Here is a 17,258-nt window from a genome sequence, read left to right as displayed (position 1 = left end):
CACTAACAATGCTTTAAGACAATTTCTGTATGAATCACGTTCACTCTTAGAACACTTAGTGTGTTCCAGAAATTTGTTTACCAGGCTGGTCCAAAGTTATGGTATTCTATGTCCACTATGCATTAATAATCTTACTCACAATGATGACTTACAATGTACATTAACTTTGAGCACTTACTGTGTCCCAAAAGTTTGTTGACTACATTGGTCCAGATTTATGGCATTTCATGTAATATACTCACGCAGCTAAAACCCTGATACCCTGTCTTCATTAAACATATACCGCCTGTTAGTCTTAGTCTCTTTGAATTGCTTGCTTCCATGATAACACCTGTGAATGTAATAGTATATATCGTAAATGCTATAACTTCAAAGCCAGCGAATTAAACTTGTAAGAATAATTGATTAACAGCAGAAGACAGGACCATGCTGAAGGATGGGAGGCAAAGGTGAACACCTCCACAAGGAATCTTGAATAAGCCAGAGTTCGAGATAAAGTTCAAGTAACGCTTTATTTCACATAAAAAGAATGATACACATGATTAGCAGCTACAGGGCTGACATTATCATGTTTACAAAGTAAAAATACATACAAATTAATCATCATTTCATACCAAATGGAATAACAGTGAGAATATACATATCTAAATAAGACTACCAAATGGAATTTCAAAATAAGAGAGAGAGAAATGGAGCAGAGAGAGAAGGAGCAAAAATGACTCTTACCGAGAGGTATTCTCCACTTGGCAGCAAGCAGCCACAGTCTTCTGGTGCAACACATGCTAGCCCATCCCAGATCAGACCATCATTACACACACAAGCCTCGATGCAGGACACCGGGCAGTCTGGTCGGCCAGATGGCTCAGCACAAGAGAGTGGGCAGCCACTGGCACACGAGCTGAGTGTCATGCTTTCTGGGCAGGACAGCTCTACCATGTCATCATTAAAAAAAATAATAATAATGATGATGACGACAAATTATGATATAGATAAAGCAAGATGAAGCCCATTTAAGGGCAGGTAGGCCTAATTAATGTCAGAAAATATTAGCAGACAGCTTGTATGCTTTATCAAGGATCTGGATAACAACTTTGGTGATGTTGTACTAGATACATGACACTTTACTTTAATATCACAGCACAAGTGCACATTTTTTATCAGTGAATCCATTTCATACAAGGATGTATTACAGTTTCTGTATGTAAGTGGTGTCTGTAAGAAAGAGAAACAAATATTCAGTTTCAGCTTGTTTTACTTTTTCACTTGTAAAAAATTAAATAATTCTGACAAAATCAAAATAATATAAACAGCCATTAAAAGAAATAGACACAATTCCTTTTATAATATACGTACATACAATTTATTGTACCTTAAGGCTAACAGTTCAATGAAGGTTTTCAATCGGAAATGATCACAATTAAGTTTGTTTGTTTTTCTGATAGTTCACTGTTACAATGAATTTTGAAAAAAAAAAAAAAGAGAGAGACTTGATATCGTCTTGGAAACTGAATGTGATGGAATTCCATGAATAGAATACTGACTTTATTCTCTCCTTTCCAAGCTCTCTAAGGAAATATCATTACAAGTGTGAGATAGATAGAAAGAGAGCTACTGCAAACGTCTATATTTTCACACGATGAATCTTTTGCACTGAATGGCTCAAAAAACCTATTCCTGGGTTCTTGAATTCTTGCTGCATGATTGCCAACCCATTTCAATGAGCAGAGAAAATTGAGAAGATATTTTCGCGGGTTTTAGAATTTGCTTTAGCCAAAAGTAGTGCAAAATGTGCAAAAAATTATTGCACCGTGAAAATGTGTGCATTCATAGTAAATGAAGAGAGAGAAAATATTGCAAAGGAGGCACAGGCTGTAGGTATGACATGAAAGACACTGCATACCACACTGGGTCAACTCGGATCTCCAGTTCCCAGGCGACCCTCCTGCCTCTCTGCAGGCAGATGCGTAGGCATCAATATCCTCACACAGCAAATCATCATCGGGTAGAGTTGCGCACAGATCATACACACAAGCCAGGAAATATGAGGACGGGTCAACGTAGCTAAAGCAATCTCCAAGCATGCCTGTATGAGAATATGTTCAACAGTGAAATAGATTTTCCATATGATATCTTGACATCAAAAGCTTTTTCTTGTAAGGTATACCATACCTGTACAGTTTGACCTAAAAACAAAATTACTGGCCATCACATCTACCACACAAAATGTCCCCTTCTAATGGCAGTTTGTGTCAACATAATTGCAAATTGGTTTTCTCTCTTCATGTCCTGCCTAATTTTAAAAAGAACATGATACATGAATCATTAAATGCTGTATTCATTAAAGGAAACAGGTTTTGATTGCTTATCACCTTCACAATTTATCATTGTTACCAGTACAATATGGATCCAGTCACAGCATCAAATCTAAATGGCAGCTAGATTAAGTCACTACAACACAATTAATGCTTCACTTGCTGGAACGTAGAATTCCTACACGTGTACTGTAAAACATGATATATTCACGGCATGAAATTACAAATTGGCACTGGCGTTCAATGCATGTAGTGTAGACAAAAACTTTCGCGTGCATTTTAATTTCGCGAATTTTGGCGCTCGCGAAATTCACGAAATTAAAATGCCCGCGAAAATTTCTCGTTTTACAGTATGTATACTTTCTAATATTGTCTCCTACTGCAGTATTCAGTGGTAATAAGGGGAAACAAATTAGATCTTTTATCCTCACTGCAGATCTGAGAAAGTATTGATGAAAGCTTCTGCAGAGATCATAATATATGTCAATAAGTGTTATCTGCACGACAAATTATCCAATAATCAAAGAAAAATAGCACATGAACAATATCCAATAAAATTCTGTTTACTATCAAAGTGATGATAGAAAATTTGTACCATCCTCATCAGACAGAATGCTACACTGCATTGAGGCTGAAGTACGGGTGGCATCATCTGAGCACGGGTCCACCAGATCACCAGGTGAGGTGCACTCAGAGCCGCTCCAGCTGTTGGCAAACAGTACAGCAGAGGTGACCTGTTGGAACGAGGGTCAAAGGGTAGAGGGGGTCAAGGGTGAAGGTCAAGTCACATTCATAAATCTTGTTAATGACAAAAGTGGAGAACACACTAAGCATATTAAAAGAGATATACAGTTTTGTCATTCATTGATATAACAATGTCTCCCTTGTGCTGAAGCTGTCATACACTATTGTATGCCAAATTACTTTCAACAAGGCTAAGAACGACATCAGTGCATTCATAGATGAAAATATTTTTCACAGTTGTTGACTGAAACACTGATGCACGTATTTATCCAATTACAAAGAACAAATGAAATATAACTTTCTACAAAATTTTGCAAATGCATACATTGTACTGGTATGATGAAACTGGGGAATGGATCACATCATCTCACAAGTGAGATACATGTATGAGAGGAGATATAAGAGAGCTTTTACAGATGATGTGGTTTACACTTTAATACAATGATGGGTGTAGAGTGTGGCTGTATGGCAATTATTAGGAGTCTTACCACCCTGCCATCTGGTCTGGTGTAATCATTGTCTCTCACGCCATCGTATGTCCCGCACAGACCACAGGTGTGGTTCCGGTAGGTCTCTGGGAGTGTGATTTCTGCACGGTACCTTCCATCATACTGGACACGAAGCCCAAACTCAGTGGAGATGAACTGTGAGAAGAGGAAGGGAATGTAGTCACATAAAAGAAGCAGATTTTTCAAAAGAATAGCTGATAATTTTGTAAAATATAGAGAGTTTTGGGCATTATTTTGCAAATGACTTCCATGGTGTGTGAACAACAAATACATGGACACAGTTAAACCATGCCTGCCAACATTTCAAGATGAAATATCTTACTTGTGGATTGCAAAAATCTTATTTTATATGCAAACTGAAGTTAAAAATCTTACTTTCGGTCAAATCTTCAGAAAATACACATGAAAGGTATATCTAGATATTTTTTTTAAATCTGATTTCTCTGACAGAAAATCTTATTTTGCTATTTTTAACATAAAAAATCTTACTGAATCTGATAAAATCTTACTAGTTGGCAAGTATGTTAAACCTGTTGTAACCAGTGAATTATGTTCCTCTTTCTTTGAGGTTCACATGGACTGGCATGCCTGACATATCCATGGTTGGTGACTGGCCGTAACTCTGCACCTTTGCTGATTAAAATGATTTCATGTCCTTCATCTTTTTAATAAAAGCCCTCCCTGTGAAATATGTGTGATTGTGGTAAATTTATTCACATAAAAAACTCAACATACATGAGCAGCAATTCTATGGCTATTTAAAACTTCAAATGCACAGAGAAAAGTCTATAAAAAGAGCACTTGGCGATCACAAGACATTAATAGTCCAATAGCATAAAGTGGAGAAGGTCTTGCAGTACTGGACCTACCGTATGTGCTCCAGTGTAGAAGATGTAGATTGATCCGTCCTGTGATTGATAAGGTGGCGTGATGCGAACACCATCGACCGTCACAACATGCTCGCGCTCGATGGCATAGACTGTGCCCTCGTAGTCCAGCAGGAGCTCGCGAAGGTAGGACACAGAGTCAGAAGGCCGCCGTTTGACGTTATCACTCCACAGGTGGAAGCTAGGAAGGACGCTGGGTGTAGAATCCTCACAAACATCAGTGACCAAGGTGTAGTCACACTCCCCTTGGTAGTCGTAGGAGACGCCATCAAAGGTGATGTAGTGTGGATCTCCCCACACTGTGCAGATTTGGTACTCTGCGTAGTAACAAGCAGGTATGCAATGTGCAATGATGGGTAGTTATTATATTAGGTTATTGACCATGCGTGGCCCGGAACTGATCCAGATAGAGCCTTTTCAGCAATCAAGCAGCAAATAAATTCATGCAAAGATTTGAATCAGGAATGTTTGGTACCACATAAAGCACTTCTATCCTCAAGAAGTTTTCAGCATAAGGGAATTTACTTGATCAACACTGGAGCTCATATCAATGATATATGAAAGAACTTTCTGCTACTACCATCATATTACCTCATTCTTTGGAAAACTACAATGAAATTGGTGCTACAGTTTCATTATGGGTCAAGACTAACAGGCTAGAGGTATGGGTAAGGATGTGGCTTATTCGATCTCCCACTTAAGCTTCACAATAACAGATATCACATACCGTATTCGCAGTTGGGTCCAATTCTGTTTGGCATGCACGTGTAGAATCGATTCCCAAGGCTTGTGGTGCTGACTGAAGTGTTAAGATTTGTGACGATGATCCGTACGTCGTAGTACTCTCTCCCTCGCAAGGAAGGGATGTCGGCAATACCCAGGGAGACATTGCTTATCGTAGGGCCCATCAGCCATGTCGTAGTCCCATAGACTCTGTACTGGAACTGGATCAGGTTCAATGCGGGTGGGGTAAAAGTGGCCTCCCAGGTCACTGTAAGTGAGGTAGTCCGTGCCGTCTGAATTTGTAAGTTGAAGGGCATGTCTCTTGCATCTGCGTTGTGAATAAAGTGGAAAGATCACAGATGTTAATAACAAATCAATTTTCTCTTAACTTCAGCTTGGCTAGGAGTGGTTTTTAAGTAAAGAGATACTTGGGTGAAGGCAACCATGTGATGTGTCTAGCCTCATTAAGTCCTCTTCCCGTACTACATATCTGTCTTGGGTTTATGGCATGGCAGTATGATATGAGACAGAGAAAAAAGTTGAACACACACACACACAAACACATACAAAATAAAGTTGGAATAACATAAGATTTGTGTGTGAAGATTCTAAATTATTTTGCAGCATCTTGCCAGACACATAGGATTCTTTTGAAAGAAATTTTTCCAAAAAAAAAAAAGTATGAATCAGTACCTATCGAAGAATTTTAAGCAAAATTATGAAGAACAAAAGGTCCAGCTTAAACTGCCATACCATCAGTGCAATTTTCTCCACTGAAGCCTTGAGCACACGTTGTGACAGTGACGGGCTCAGTGGTAGCAACAGTCCCACTCTCCGTTCGCCGCATCACAATCTGGACGCGGTAGTCGGTCTCATCCATCAAGTCCAGAATGCTGTAGAGGCGTCTGTCCCCATCCAGCTCCACGGAGGTCCAGTCCGAGGCACCAGACAGCTGGTACTCAAAGCGGAACCAGTCCACCTCGATGAGGACAACCCAGTAGACGGTGATGGCATTGTTCCAGATTCTAACGATCTCAATCTCGGGTCTGTCATCTGGTGTGGATGAGAGGAAAGGAGCAGACATCATACAAGTATCATAACTCCATTATAGATAGATACTCCCGGCAGGTTTATTTACTATGGTTGTGTCATGTCTACCTATGCTCTTTTCTGTAGTTTTTTTTTTTTTCTGTCTGCTTGTGCACATGTAATGTTAGCCCGTTGAAGACTAGTCCCAAGTATACTTGGGTAGGTGTCTATGGGAAATGTGTATTATAGCAAAATCAGCTCATCCTCAACAAGTAAATGTCATGTTTCCTCTTAATCAAATTTTGGGAATTACAATGTGTAATTACGATTGACACAAGTTATTCATAGCATTGATATCATTGCTTCTCAAGTTCTAGATATTCAGCCATGCCAAACGGCATATGCAATTTCCAGAATCACATCAGCAACATCTAAACATATCATTTAAAGAGAACAGAAAAAAAAAACCAACATTCTTCCTCATTTGAATATTTCAAAACATATGACTTTACTATATGTTCTCATTTACTTAATATCACCAATGGACTACATGTATATTCAAATGTTTTACTGCACAGTTTAGAGCTATGGGTGTGTATCTGTACAGACAGTGCGGCAAAGGAATGACAAGTGCCTATTGAAAACAGAAATGGTATCATCTACAGACCTTGTTCACAGTTCACACCGGCAAAGCCAATGATGCATTCACACTCATAGGCATTCACCAGATCTTTACAGGTGCCTCCATTTTCACAGGGTGTGCTGAAGCAGTCATTGGCATCTAAAAACAGAATAGTTTGGTTATTTCAAATGACAAATACACATTTACATGCACATTTTGCATTGCATTAGAAGTATCAATGCTGTAATGTATAAACTCATCTGCAAGTAAATACAGAATGTCCAGCCCATTTCTATAAATGGTTCACTTTCACTGCTACTACAGTTTACTTTACCAACCACAAAAATGCTTATTAAATTTCACTCCCCCACCCCCTCCATTTGGTAAAAATAGGAGTTAAAGAAACCCAGCACTGTAACAGAGCAAAATTCCTTCATGAAGGCCATTGACACAAAATGTGGACTACACAAATTATGTAATACAGTGTAAGTATTTGATGAAGGAAAAGTGTCATTAAACCCTTATGCTAATTGGGCAACAAAAAAGTGAGTGTAAATCACTTACAATGAATTGCATTTGTGTTATTTTTCATATTTCTTACTGCAAGGAAATAAAGACATATCAGAATATTCTGTTGTGTCCATCAGATATTTATTACTAACACTATTCAATTACTGTATCCCTGTGATCCAAACCAATATTGTCAGTAACAATGCAACTTCACTCCTCACTTTGTACTGTGTTGACAAAAGTGTTCTTCTCTCTACATCTGCATGTACATACTCTTTTACCTAAAGTAACATCAATGAGTTCCATGCACTTTTATCTTAAGTAGGAACAAGTGGCAAAGTGTACATTGAAAAGGAGACAACCTTTCCATGGACTAGGATCTACACGTTTTCAGAGCACATCATTACATGGAATCGTCACACCTTCTCTTGAAATCAGGCTTACATCAGATTACTCTGAATGTTTACAAAACAGAATACACTCTGATGGGTTCCTTGAATACAGTGAAAACAAGCAGATTCTTACTGATTTGACAGTCTTTCCCAAAGAAGCCTTCGATGCATTCACAAGAGTACTGTCCAATTCCAAGGCCAACACATGTTGCACCATTTTCACAAGGATCAGTGGAACACGGAGAAATGTCTATAGTGCAAAGATGACACAAATGTAAACGGGTTAGCATGAACTCGGTTTATATCTTTAGTTTATATGTTTTTATGTACATTGTATGTATTACATTATCAAGGCACCTCTATTTTGCATATAATTATTCTAATGCTCTTGTAACATCATATTGACAATAAAATGCACTAACAAAACTGAACTGAAATGAACTGAAAAGCACCAGTCTCATATTCTGCAAAGCTAACCTCTCCTCAAAGTTTTTAAAGCCTGCAACACTAGTTAGTAAATCTTCTCTGCATTCAAAAGAGAAAAAAAAAAATGCAACTCTCACCAATCTCGCATCTGTCACCAGAAAAGCTTGTCGTGCAGGAGCATCTGAAGTAGCCTACAAAGTCAAAGCAGGTTCCTCCATTCACACAAGGGTAGCTGGCGCACTCGTTAATTTCTGGAATGAGAAAGCGTCAAATCTTACAGCTGAAGGTCAGGGGAAATTCAAGGTTTGTTTCACACAAACCTGTATCCTTGTCACTTTGCAAACACACACAAACACAATCATATGCTTGAGACAATTCAAATCACTCCGCAACATACAATGAAATGCTGGACATGCATGCATTTTGTTCTTCAAAGCTGATTTTCAGTAGCAAAAAATACACACAACATAAGATTAATGTAAACAGCTCAGAAACTGGGACAGAAATCTGTGAAATGTAATCAGGTAATGAATATCTGATTCTTGCAAGAAGACATGGTTGCCATATTTTCAAAGGTACTGTAGTGTCACAAATATATACAGCCCCAGTATGTGAGGGTGTCATTGGTGTATACTAAGAACAAATCACAGAACTATAAAACTAGATGAAAGATACATACTATGAAAGATGCAGGGGACATTTATGATCATTAAACTACAAGGCTCCTTTAAAGCAATGATTCATTAATTCATTTACACATATAGGTACATGTATTGTAACTTGTCTTTTCACGACAAACATAAAGATCTTACCAAGTTCACAGTTATCTCCCTCCCATCCGTTGGTACAGTTGCATTGGTAGCCACCCACAAGGTCCTCACAGACCCCATCATGGTCACAAGGTTGATCTGCACACTCATCAATGTCTACCATACACAAAAGCAAATAGTGGAAATATTAAAACACCAGCTCCGCTCTAATGTGTGAGAAAATTCCAACTGATTTGAGGTTTATGGACTGGTCAAACAAAAGAGCTATTTCAGAATGTTTTGCTCTCTTTGAATCATGATGGCTGTTGTCACTGTTTAATCACACCTAGGCACATGTAAAATGTGCTGATTTGGGTCACTGGTTTCAACATTCTTTGAATTTGCCACATTTTGCTTTTGAAACTTCTGAGGAGTGAGAACTTTGTACTTGGAATGAAAAGCAAAACATCAACAACAAACAATTTAATAAGAATACAAATTTGTCCATGAAAAATTTATCATTGAGGGGACAGTTGTATTGTATGCACACATATCATCCTGAAAGGGCACGCATCAGTAAGGATTACAATGTACAATGTACATTGCTTCCAAAAAGAATTTTTTCCAACAAGTTCTCCATGACTTAATCAAAGGTTAACATCATGATTTTCTGCTGGATTGAGAGCACATGCAACAGATAATACATAACACATCCTAAAGACAGCACTGCTACACTGCATACTGTGCATGTCAAACCAGATATGAAAGTAGAGCAGTAAGCTTTCCAATAACAACAAATAACAAACTAACCAATTTCACAGAGGGATCCCGTCCATCCTTGCAAACAGGAACATGTGAAGGTATCCATGCCATCAATACAGGGAGCACCATTACGGCAGGGCTGGGTGAAGCAATCATCCCTATCATCACAGAGGTCCCCGACCCAGCCTGGGTTGCAGTCGCATGTGAACTGATTTTCTCCGTTGATGCAGGTCCCATTAACACAAGGGTCCCCCTCACATTCATTGATGTCTGATAGGCAGATAGGCAGAGATAGATGGTGGGAATTAAAAGGTGACCAAGCACAAAATTGTTCAATGCACAGTGAAATTTTCTTAGTTCCAATTCCTACAGGAATAATGTATTTAAATATCAGTTAGCATGGTCAAAAAAGCCCAGTAAATGTTGCTAAGACATAATTTCTATGAAACTGCCATATGGTTATTGAATTGGTGGCTTTTCAATGCAAGTTTCTATACAGATGTAAAAACTTGCATGAATTGAAGGTGAGGGTGAGAGTAATACAGGGGAGATTTCTGAAAAAGAAGTTGAGGCTGTTGAGGGAAACTACTTTGAGCAGATAGGGATAGTTTCAAGCAACCACCTTCACACACAGTATATTACTTCATTCGCTTTAAACTTACCAATGGCAACAGAACAATATGACTACTAGCAAACTATGCTGCCAACATTGGTAATTTGCATGACAATGAAACTAAGAAAGACTTTTCATGATGTTACAAAACTATCTGGGTGCTTAAAGAATTGTTGGAGAACTAAGACCATGATAACTTGTTCATATTTTTCATGTTTGGTAACTGTATGGCATACAGTACTCTCCTAATGTTCCATTTCTAGATTATCTGAAGTTCTCACATTCCTGAAGCTAAATGTCAAAGGTTTTACAGCTGTGAGTATATGGCATAAATATAGTTAATGAATTACTGGAGCACTATGTTTTCATTCAAATCAATGATTTCAAAGCTTTTGTTACCTTTGCATAGTAATGAATTTTGAACAAATTGACAAGTTGAGTTCATCACTTCAAAAATGGAGAACAAGTGGGACTTTATCTACACACAAAGTTTGCGAAGTGAATACCTATATACTTATGAAATATTGCTCTTCTCACAAATACCAGCTAGACCTCAGCATATCATGTTGTGCATTCTACAAGTCAAAGTTACCTAAACAGGTGAATCCAAAACCAACTGTGTCATAGCCAGGATTGCAGACACATCTTGTCTCCCCGTCAACAACATCACACTGAGCGTTAGGGTCGCAGGCCACCTCAGTACAGTTGAGGTTTCCACCCTGGTTGCATTCACAGTACTGGCTGCAGTCTGGAGTCAGTAGAAGGCTTCCCACCTTAATTTGTGTATCAAGAGATATTAGTGCTTCAAAACTTAATGCAACGGCTTAGATTCTAGGGTGAAAGATGTCAGGTCTAATAACAAATAATACTCGTTATTAGCTAATCTTTGCTACCAAGAGCTAAATCTATTTTAGATACTGGTAGACTCCTCCTTGCTGACATCAAGCAGCTTTGTCTACATCATCCTTGAGCTCAGGAGACAGTCCCTGATTATACCAATTACATATGAGTTTTGCTAATCTTAACAGATTCTGTATCACACCAACACTAGTGTCAATGTCTTTTCAATTTCTCAGGCACATACAGCATGTAACAATACAACATTCAAACGTCATCTAGAATACACTGGTATGTCAGTCACTTGGGTGTGTATCTCTCCTATGCAGCCCTCCTAACCTTTCTGAATGAAAAATAGGGATGATTTGGCACAAAAGTAAGGAAAGAAAGAGGAGTTCTCATAGGAATGTGTAATAAAATTATCAAGAAAAATAGGAAAATCCTATTAAAACAAGAGATGGGAATGGTCAAATTCAGATTCTTTCCTCCAAATTCAGAATGGTTAGGAGTTCTGCTTATGTTTAGAATACAGTCATTTTATAAAGAAATTTCAGAAATTCTACATCAGAGATAATGATTACATTAGACCATGGGTTTGTTTTTCACTGAAACACAACGGTGGAAGTTTGCTCTACTCACTGGTAGGTAGAAACCATCTGCAACACAGCCACACTGGCTCTCTGGTACACAGTCCAGTCCCTCCAGAACAAATCCCTCGTCACAGGAGCAGCCCTCCACACACAGGTCATCACATGTTCTGTCTGCATCCCGGTAGTCCCAGCAGGTAGCTGGACAGGCTGAGGTGCAGCTGCTGTATGTGCTGTTCATCTGGCATGGCAGTGCTATGTTGTGTGAGAAAATAAGTTGAGCTCCGCCCATTCATACCCTTCCAGCTCTCATCACAAAATCGTTGGGTTTAAAAGACACATATTTCATATCAATGGCCATAACACATTTTAACTTAAAAGAAATATAATCTACTTATGACTGAAATGGCACTGTGCATAACCGATGCGGATGCAAAGTAAAATGTACATCAAGTGTGTGAATCTATTATGGTTGTGTGGATTATGCTTTTTGGAGTGTGTAGGCCTATCTGTTCATATGTTTTGCCTGCGTGTTAGAGACATGACTCTAATGAAATAGTTATGTGGGTTACAAATTATCAAGCTTATATCTGTTCATCTGCATAGGAGGTGTGAGTGCCAACATTTCCTGAACAGGAAGAACTCAATCTGGGTTCCGTTAAATAAAACTTGTTATCAGTAATAACTGCCACATTTCTATACCGCAAATTTGTTCTCAGCTAATCAGATGCAAGGATTTCAGCAGATTACAACAGCTATCGTAACATGTTATTGATAGTGAGTTTATATATAAAAAGGGGTCTTGGTCTCCTGATACTTACGGCACAGGGTCGCATTCCTCCATGACGGCATATCAACGTAGAAGTACCTGCAGGCCTGATCATAGGAAGCCATGGCACTGCAAAGGGCATCATCTACATCAGTAGCACAGGCATCATAGACGCAGTCCCTAAAGAATGGGTTTGGATCCAGCTCAGCAAAGCAGTCCATAAAAGGACCTTGATCATGATGAAATCAATGAAAACAAAGCAAATTACCACACAACTTGAGAAACATGAAAACCAGAGACAAGATGGCAAGATACACAGTTACGATATTACATATGTACAGCTGTACATCATCAGGTATCACGGATCCCTTTGCTGATCAAAACTCACTGACTCTTATGAAATATCACAGTTGAATTGTGAATATTGTTCATATATCAGAATTGGTACATATTTTTGCATGAAACAAACACACCATTTCAAAAAAAGAGCCGTTATTTTTGCATCTGATGCATAAAACACTTCTGTTCAAATTTATCAGTCTGCGAGCAATATGTGCTGGACACTTAAAAATAATCACTAGGGGAAAATGATTATTGCAAGTATAAACTTAATATCACAATAACTTAAAATCAGACATATAGATATATGCTTTATATTGAATCAACAACAAAAGATGCATAACATTCTTCATGTTCAACTCCACAGACCAAAATGAATACACGTACAAGCAAAAACCATGTTATGTGACCTTAAGTTCAATCAACACAGTGATTTTCAATTACAACAACCCATGGATCCATCTGTAGCTATTTGTTTTGTTATGTTCTGGGTTTCTTCTTTCTTGTGATATTGAAAGCGATATGCAGGCTTCAACAGCAGTATACAAGGACCTGAACAATACCTGGCTCCTCCATGATCAGACCACATTTCCTCTGGGCTTCTAGGACCACATCCTCACTGGCGGAGAGACATGGGTTGACCTCATCCCCCTGCGGCTGGCAGGCCGGGTCGTTGTATGCCTCCCAGCTATTACCAAATGCTGCTTCATTGGACACCTGGAAGAAAGTGTTTGCTAGATCTTCAGGCACTTGCGTACAACTCTCCAGATAGAATCCCATGTAAACTACTATCATACTGATACAATGAGACTGATGAATATCTGAAATCATATCTTTCTAACTATCTATCCATCCATTCATCCATCCATCTATCCATCCATTCATTCATCCATCCATCTATCTATCTATCTATTTATATATCTACAGCTGTATCTATCTATCTACAGCATATCTATCCGTAAAATATCCACAAGTTCACATCTACAATTATATCCCTGAAAGTTCCACTCACAGAATTTCCCGCAGGTGTGATGAACTCATCTTCCTGTGTCCCAATGCCGTTGTAGTTTCCACAGAGACCGCATGTCTGGTTCTTGTAGTCAGCCGTGACCTTGACCTCTACTCTACTGTCGCCGTCCCAACGAACATACAGACCAATATCAGCAACCACTTGCTATTGGGTATGAAAAGATAATCATAAGCAAGCATGATATGGACTGCATGAGACCAATTAACCCATTGAGGACGGGCTGATTTTGCTACAACACACATATCCCACAGACACTTGCCTGAGTATACTTGGGACTAGTCCTCAACTGGTTAACTGGTCTTGTTCAAAGTGACCTGAATTAATTTTTGTCCAAACAAGCACCAACGAAACAATTTGCATACAGCAATTACAGCAATTACAGGAAAATATGAAGGCAAGTTTCAGGGTCAAAAATTGCAAAATATGCATGAGATTATAATTTTCTCTGATGATAGCAATGGGAATTAAAAAACAAACAAACAAACACACACACTTTTGCATTCTCTAGTCATACACTCACTGAGAAATCAAGGGACTCCAGAAATTGCTTCATTTTGCTCACAACATGACATCTGTTGCTCTTATCTCTATAATCATTACACACTGTTGTTGCATTTAATGTGTTCTCATGTCAACGGTAAAGTAATTAGTATATGTACATAATAACTCACCACATATATACCACTTAGTGAAATCCTGACACCGCTCCGCTCAGTTGGGAGGTCCACCACCACGCCATCCAGAGTAACAGCTCGACTCGGGCCGAGGTAGATCACCTGTGCATCACATTTGTGACAGATTAGGCAAATCATTAAGAGCTCTAGAATTACTTTGTAGCATTTCAACTTTTTGTAGTTTGTATTTATCACTGATTGTTGTTCCATCTGTCTTTTAGTTTTGATTCATTCTTCGATTACTTTCTTCTTGAAATAGAAGAGCTGAGGCATAATTTCCAAAATCTTGACTCTTCATTTTACTTTCCATCAATTCTAAATTGCTTCTTCATCATTGCTTATCACCTCTACCATACCTACTTATCATGCATTCATGATTTTCTTTAAAATGAATTGCTAAACACACTCTCTTTTATTTATTCACTACACTTGGTCCAAAATGAGTTGGTTGCACAGTTCTTCGTTATGACTAGCTTGCACAGCAGACATACGTCAGGTCAAACCCCTTCATAAATTCAAGGGATCTACATAAACTACACCACTATCAACTTTCTTTCATCAAGGTGAGAAGCTATCCTGTCTTTGTGCCCATTACAATCCTATTTTTTTCAACTGACTGTTGAAGACTATCGATGCTCACCGATTGGTTGAGAGTAACTGTGACATCATAGGTGAAGGACACCGCTGCTGTTGGGGAGCGTTTCCTGTTCGACACAACCACGCTGAAGGTTGGGTCAGTCTGCAGGCATTCCCTGGCGAAGACGTACGAACAGTCTCCCTGAAAGTCATGCTTGAGGCCATCAAACGTTGTGTAGTGAGGATCACCGGCAGCATAGCAAATGGTGTACTCTGCATGACAGGTTTACCAAACATATGCCACGGTTTGAGAACTTGAGGTGGATCTCTTAGGAGGAATCAATCATCTCAGAACACATTGTAGCATATCAGACATTGATTGCCTTACACTTGCCTTTCAAGTTGCTATTAACCCATTCCATACTGACCTCTGAAATCTCCATAAACTTAATACATGGGCCACCAGAATCCCGTATGGAACGGGTTAAATCTAGATTGCAGAATTATACAATACTACTTCCAATATGGACTTGTCAATGTACACTGGTATAGGACAAATAATGGAAGTTATTTCTTCTAGCTTGTTTGTTCGTTGAGAGCTTGTTTACCATATTTGTTTACGATCTGCTGGATTTTCTTGAGATTTTACAAGAGGAAATCCTTAATGATAACTTATGAATTTCAAAGAAAAATCACAGAGGTAAAATTTTCTTTTTGATTCCAATTACATAAAAGCAAACTACCACTGGTAGGTATAAAACAACAGATTACTAGACAATATGAAAGCATAAGAGTTTTAGTTATTCCTGATATGTGGCTTACTGTAGACTGTATTTTAGTGTGCAGTCTATAAGCAAACATGACTATTTACTTAGAAATCTTTTTCTTTTCTTTTTTTTCAATCAGCCATTATTTAAATCGCCCTTGATAAGTTATTGTGTGAGCATGCTTTCTGGAAATCGGAAATCAGACTATTCACATTTTTATGTAAACATTCGTCAGGCTTCTATTTCTGTAATTGACTGTAGGTGGCAGTTGAAATCTGCAAACAAAGAATGCATGCTAATGATTCTACTGTGTTCATACTTGTGGTTCTATTGTGGGAAATGAAGTTGATTTTATCAATTTATGTGTATCTATAGCTTCATATATCACTTAACCCTACAAATATATCGTCGCTGGGGTGACAAGACCTCGTATCTACAAAATGTCAAATGTTCAGGAGAGCCAAAAAACATTGTGGCCAATGCACTAGAGCGAATGGGAAAGCCTTCCCTTTGACATGCCGTGGTGGCTTCATTTTTGGAGTAAGACAGTTGGGATTTGGACAGGACATCACTTAACCCATTATTTGACCATTAATACCAAAAAAAAATTCACCAAAATTTCAGATACAAGGTCTTGTCACCCCAGCGACGATATATGTGTTTATAAAATTGTGATGATTTCTCACTCTTAAACTTTCCTGTCGTGTAAGCCACAAAAACAAGAGCTATGGGTACGTTCACTGGGAGTCATGCTTCAATAGTACCAACATTTATTTGAACTGAAGGGAGAATTTGTGCCTTGATGTAACTACAATATGTAGCTTTTCAGGTCACAAATTTCTTACCTATTTCACAGTTTCTGCCCATGAATGAGCCTCCACACTTGCAGTTGTAAGTCTCAATCAGATTGGTGCAAGTCCCACCATTCTGACAAGGTAAATCATTGCAGGGATTTATCTCTGTTTTGGGTAAATAAAAATCATAAATTAACAATATATATATATAAACATATAAACATATATCCAAACACAAATTAAAAAAAAAATAAATCAGATTTACAGTATGCAGTATACTTGTCCTTCTCTTAAAACCCTTCCAATTTCCAATCAAAGTTACCCTAATTTTACGCTGTGTTGTCTTAATAAACATAATTGGTTGATGCTTTATCCTCACTACCGGAAATTTTCATCAACACAGCACAAATTTCCAACAGATTTTCATTATTACAGCCCATATAGTGTCGTTGTGTAATTAACACATCACGTCTGATTTGTTTGTCAACAAAATAACATATCTGTGAGTTCCATACAGTTTCATTTTTAATGTTCTGCTGGAAAACCGATTGTTGATACAAGTTGAATTGAAAGGGAGTCTTTTCATCGGCCAAGTCTGTCGTAAAAA

The 17,258-nt window shown here is 38.3% G+C and overlaps 1 protein-coding gene across 1 annotated transcript in view; it reads right to left on the bottom strand.

Annotated features, from left to right (window-relative positions):
- LOC140227629 (uncharacterized) overlaps positions 1 to 17,258 on the bottom strand; it is a 131,969-nt gene that overhangs the window by 89,142 nt on the left and 25,569 nt on the right. The window contains exons 14-31 of the mRNA XM_072308048.1: positions 15,155 to 15,363; positions 14,512 to 14,616; positions 13,823 to 13,984; positions 13,374 to 13,527; positions 12,524 to 12,700; positions 11,755 to 11,957; positions 10,871 to 11,051; positions 9,798 to 9,935; positions 8,967 to 9,080; positions 8,292 to 8,405; positions 6,872 to 6,985; positions 5,929 to 6,228; positions 5,180 to 5,503; positions 4,435 to 4,769; positions 3,545 to 3,700; positions 2,908 to 3,046; positions 1,901 to 2,083; positions 727 to 929 (exon numbers count right to left, since the gene is read on the bottom strand). Coding sequence (XP_072164149.1) covers positions 727 to 929; positions 1,901 to 2,083; positions 2,908 to 3,046; positions 3,545 to 3,700; positions 4,435 to 4,769; positions 5,180 to 5,503; positions 5,929 to 6,228; positions 6,872 to 6,985; positions 8,292 to 8,405; positions 8,967 to 9,080; positions 9,798 to 9,935; positions 10,871 to 11,051; positions 11,755 to 11,957; positions 12,524 to 12,700; positions 13,374 to 13,527; positions 13,823 to 13,984; positions 14,512 to 14,616; positions 15,155 to 15,363 — 3,311 coding nt within the window. The remainder of the gene's footprint in view (positions 1 to 726; positions 930 to 1,900; positions 2,084 to 2,907; positions 3,047 to 3,544; positions 3,701 to 4,434; positions 4,770 to 5,179; positions 5,504 to 5,928; positions 6,229 to 6,871; positions 6,986 to 8,291; positions 8,406 to 8,966; positions 9,081 to 9,797; positions 9,936 to 10,870; positions 11,052 to 11,754; positions 11,958 to 12,523; positions 12,701 to 13,373; positions 13,528 to 13,822; positions 13,985 to 14,511; positions 14,617 to 15,154; positions 15,364 to 17,258) is intronic.

This window comes from Diadema setosum, chromosome 4, assembly GCF_964275005.1.
Source record: "Diadema setosum chromosome 4, eeDiaSeto1, whole genome shotgun sequence".
Lineage (NCBI taxonomy): Eukaryota > Metazoa > Echinodermata > Echinoidea > Diadematoida > Diadematidae > Diadema > Diadema setosum.
The sequence above is the reverse complement of the archived record's forward strand: the minus strand, read 5'-3'. Positions and strand labels throughout refer to the sequence as shown.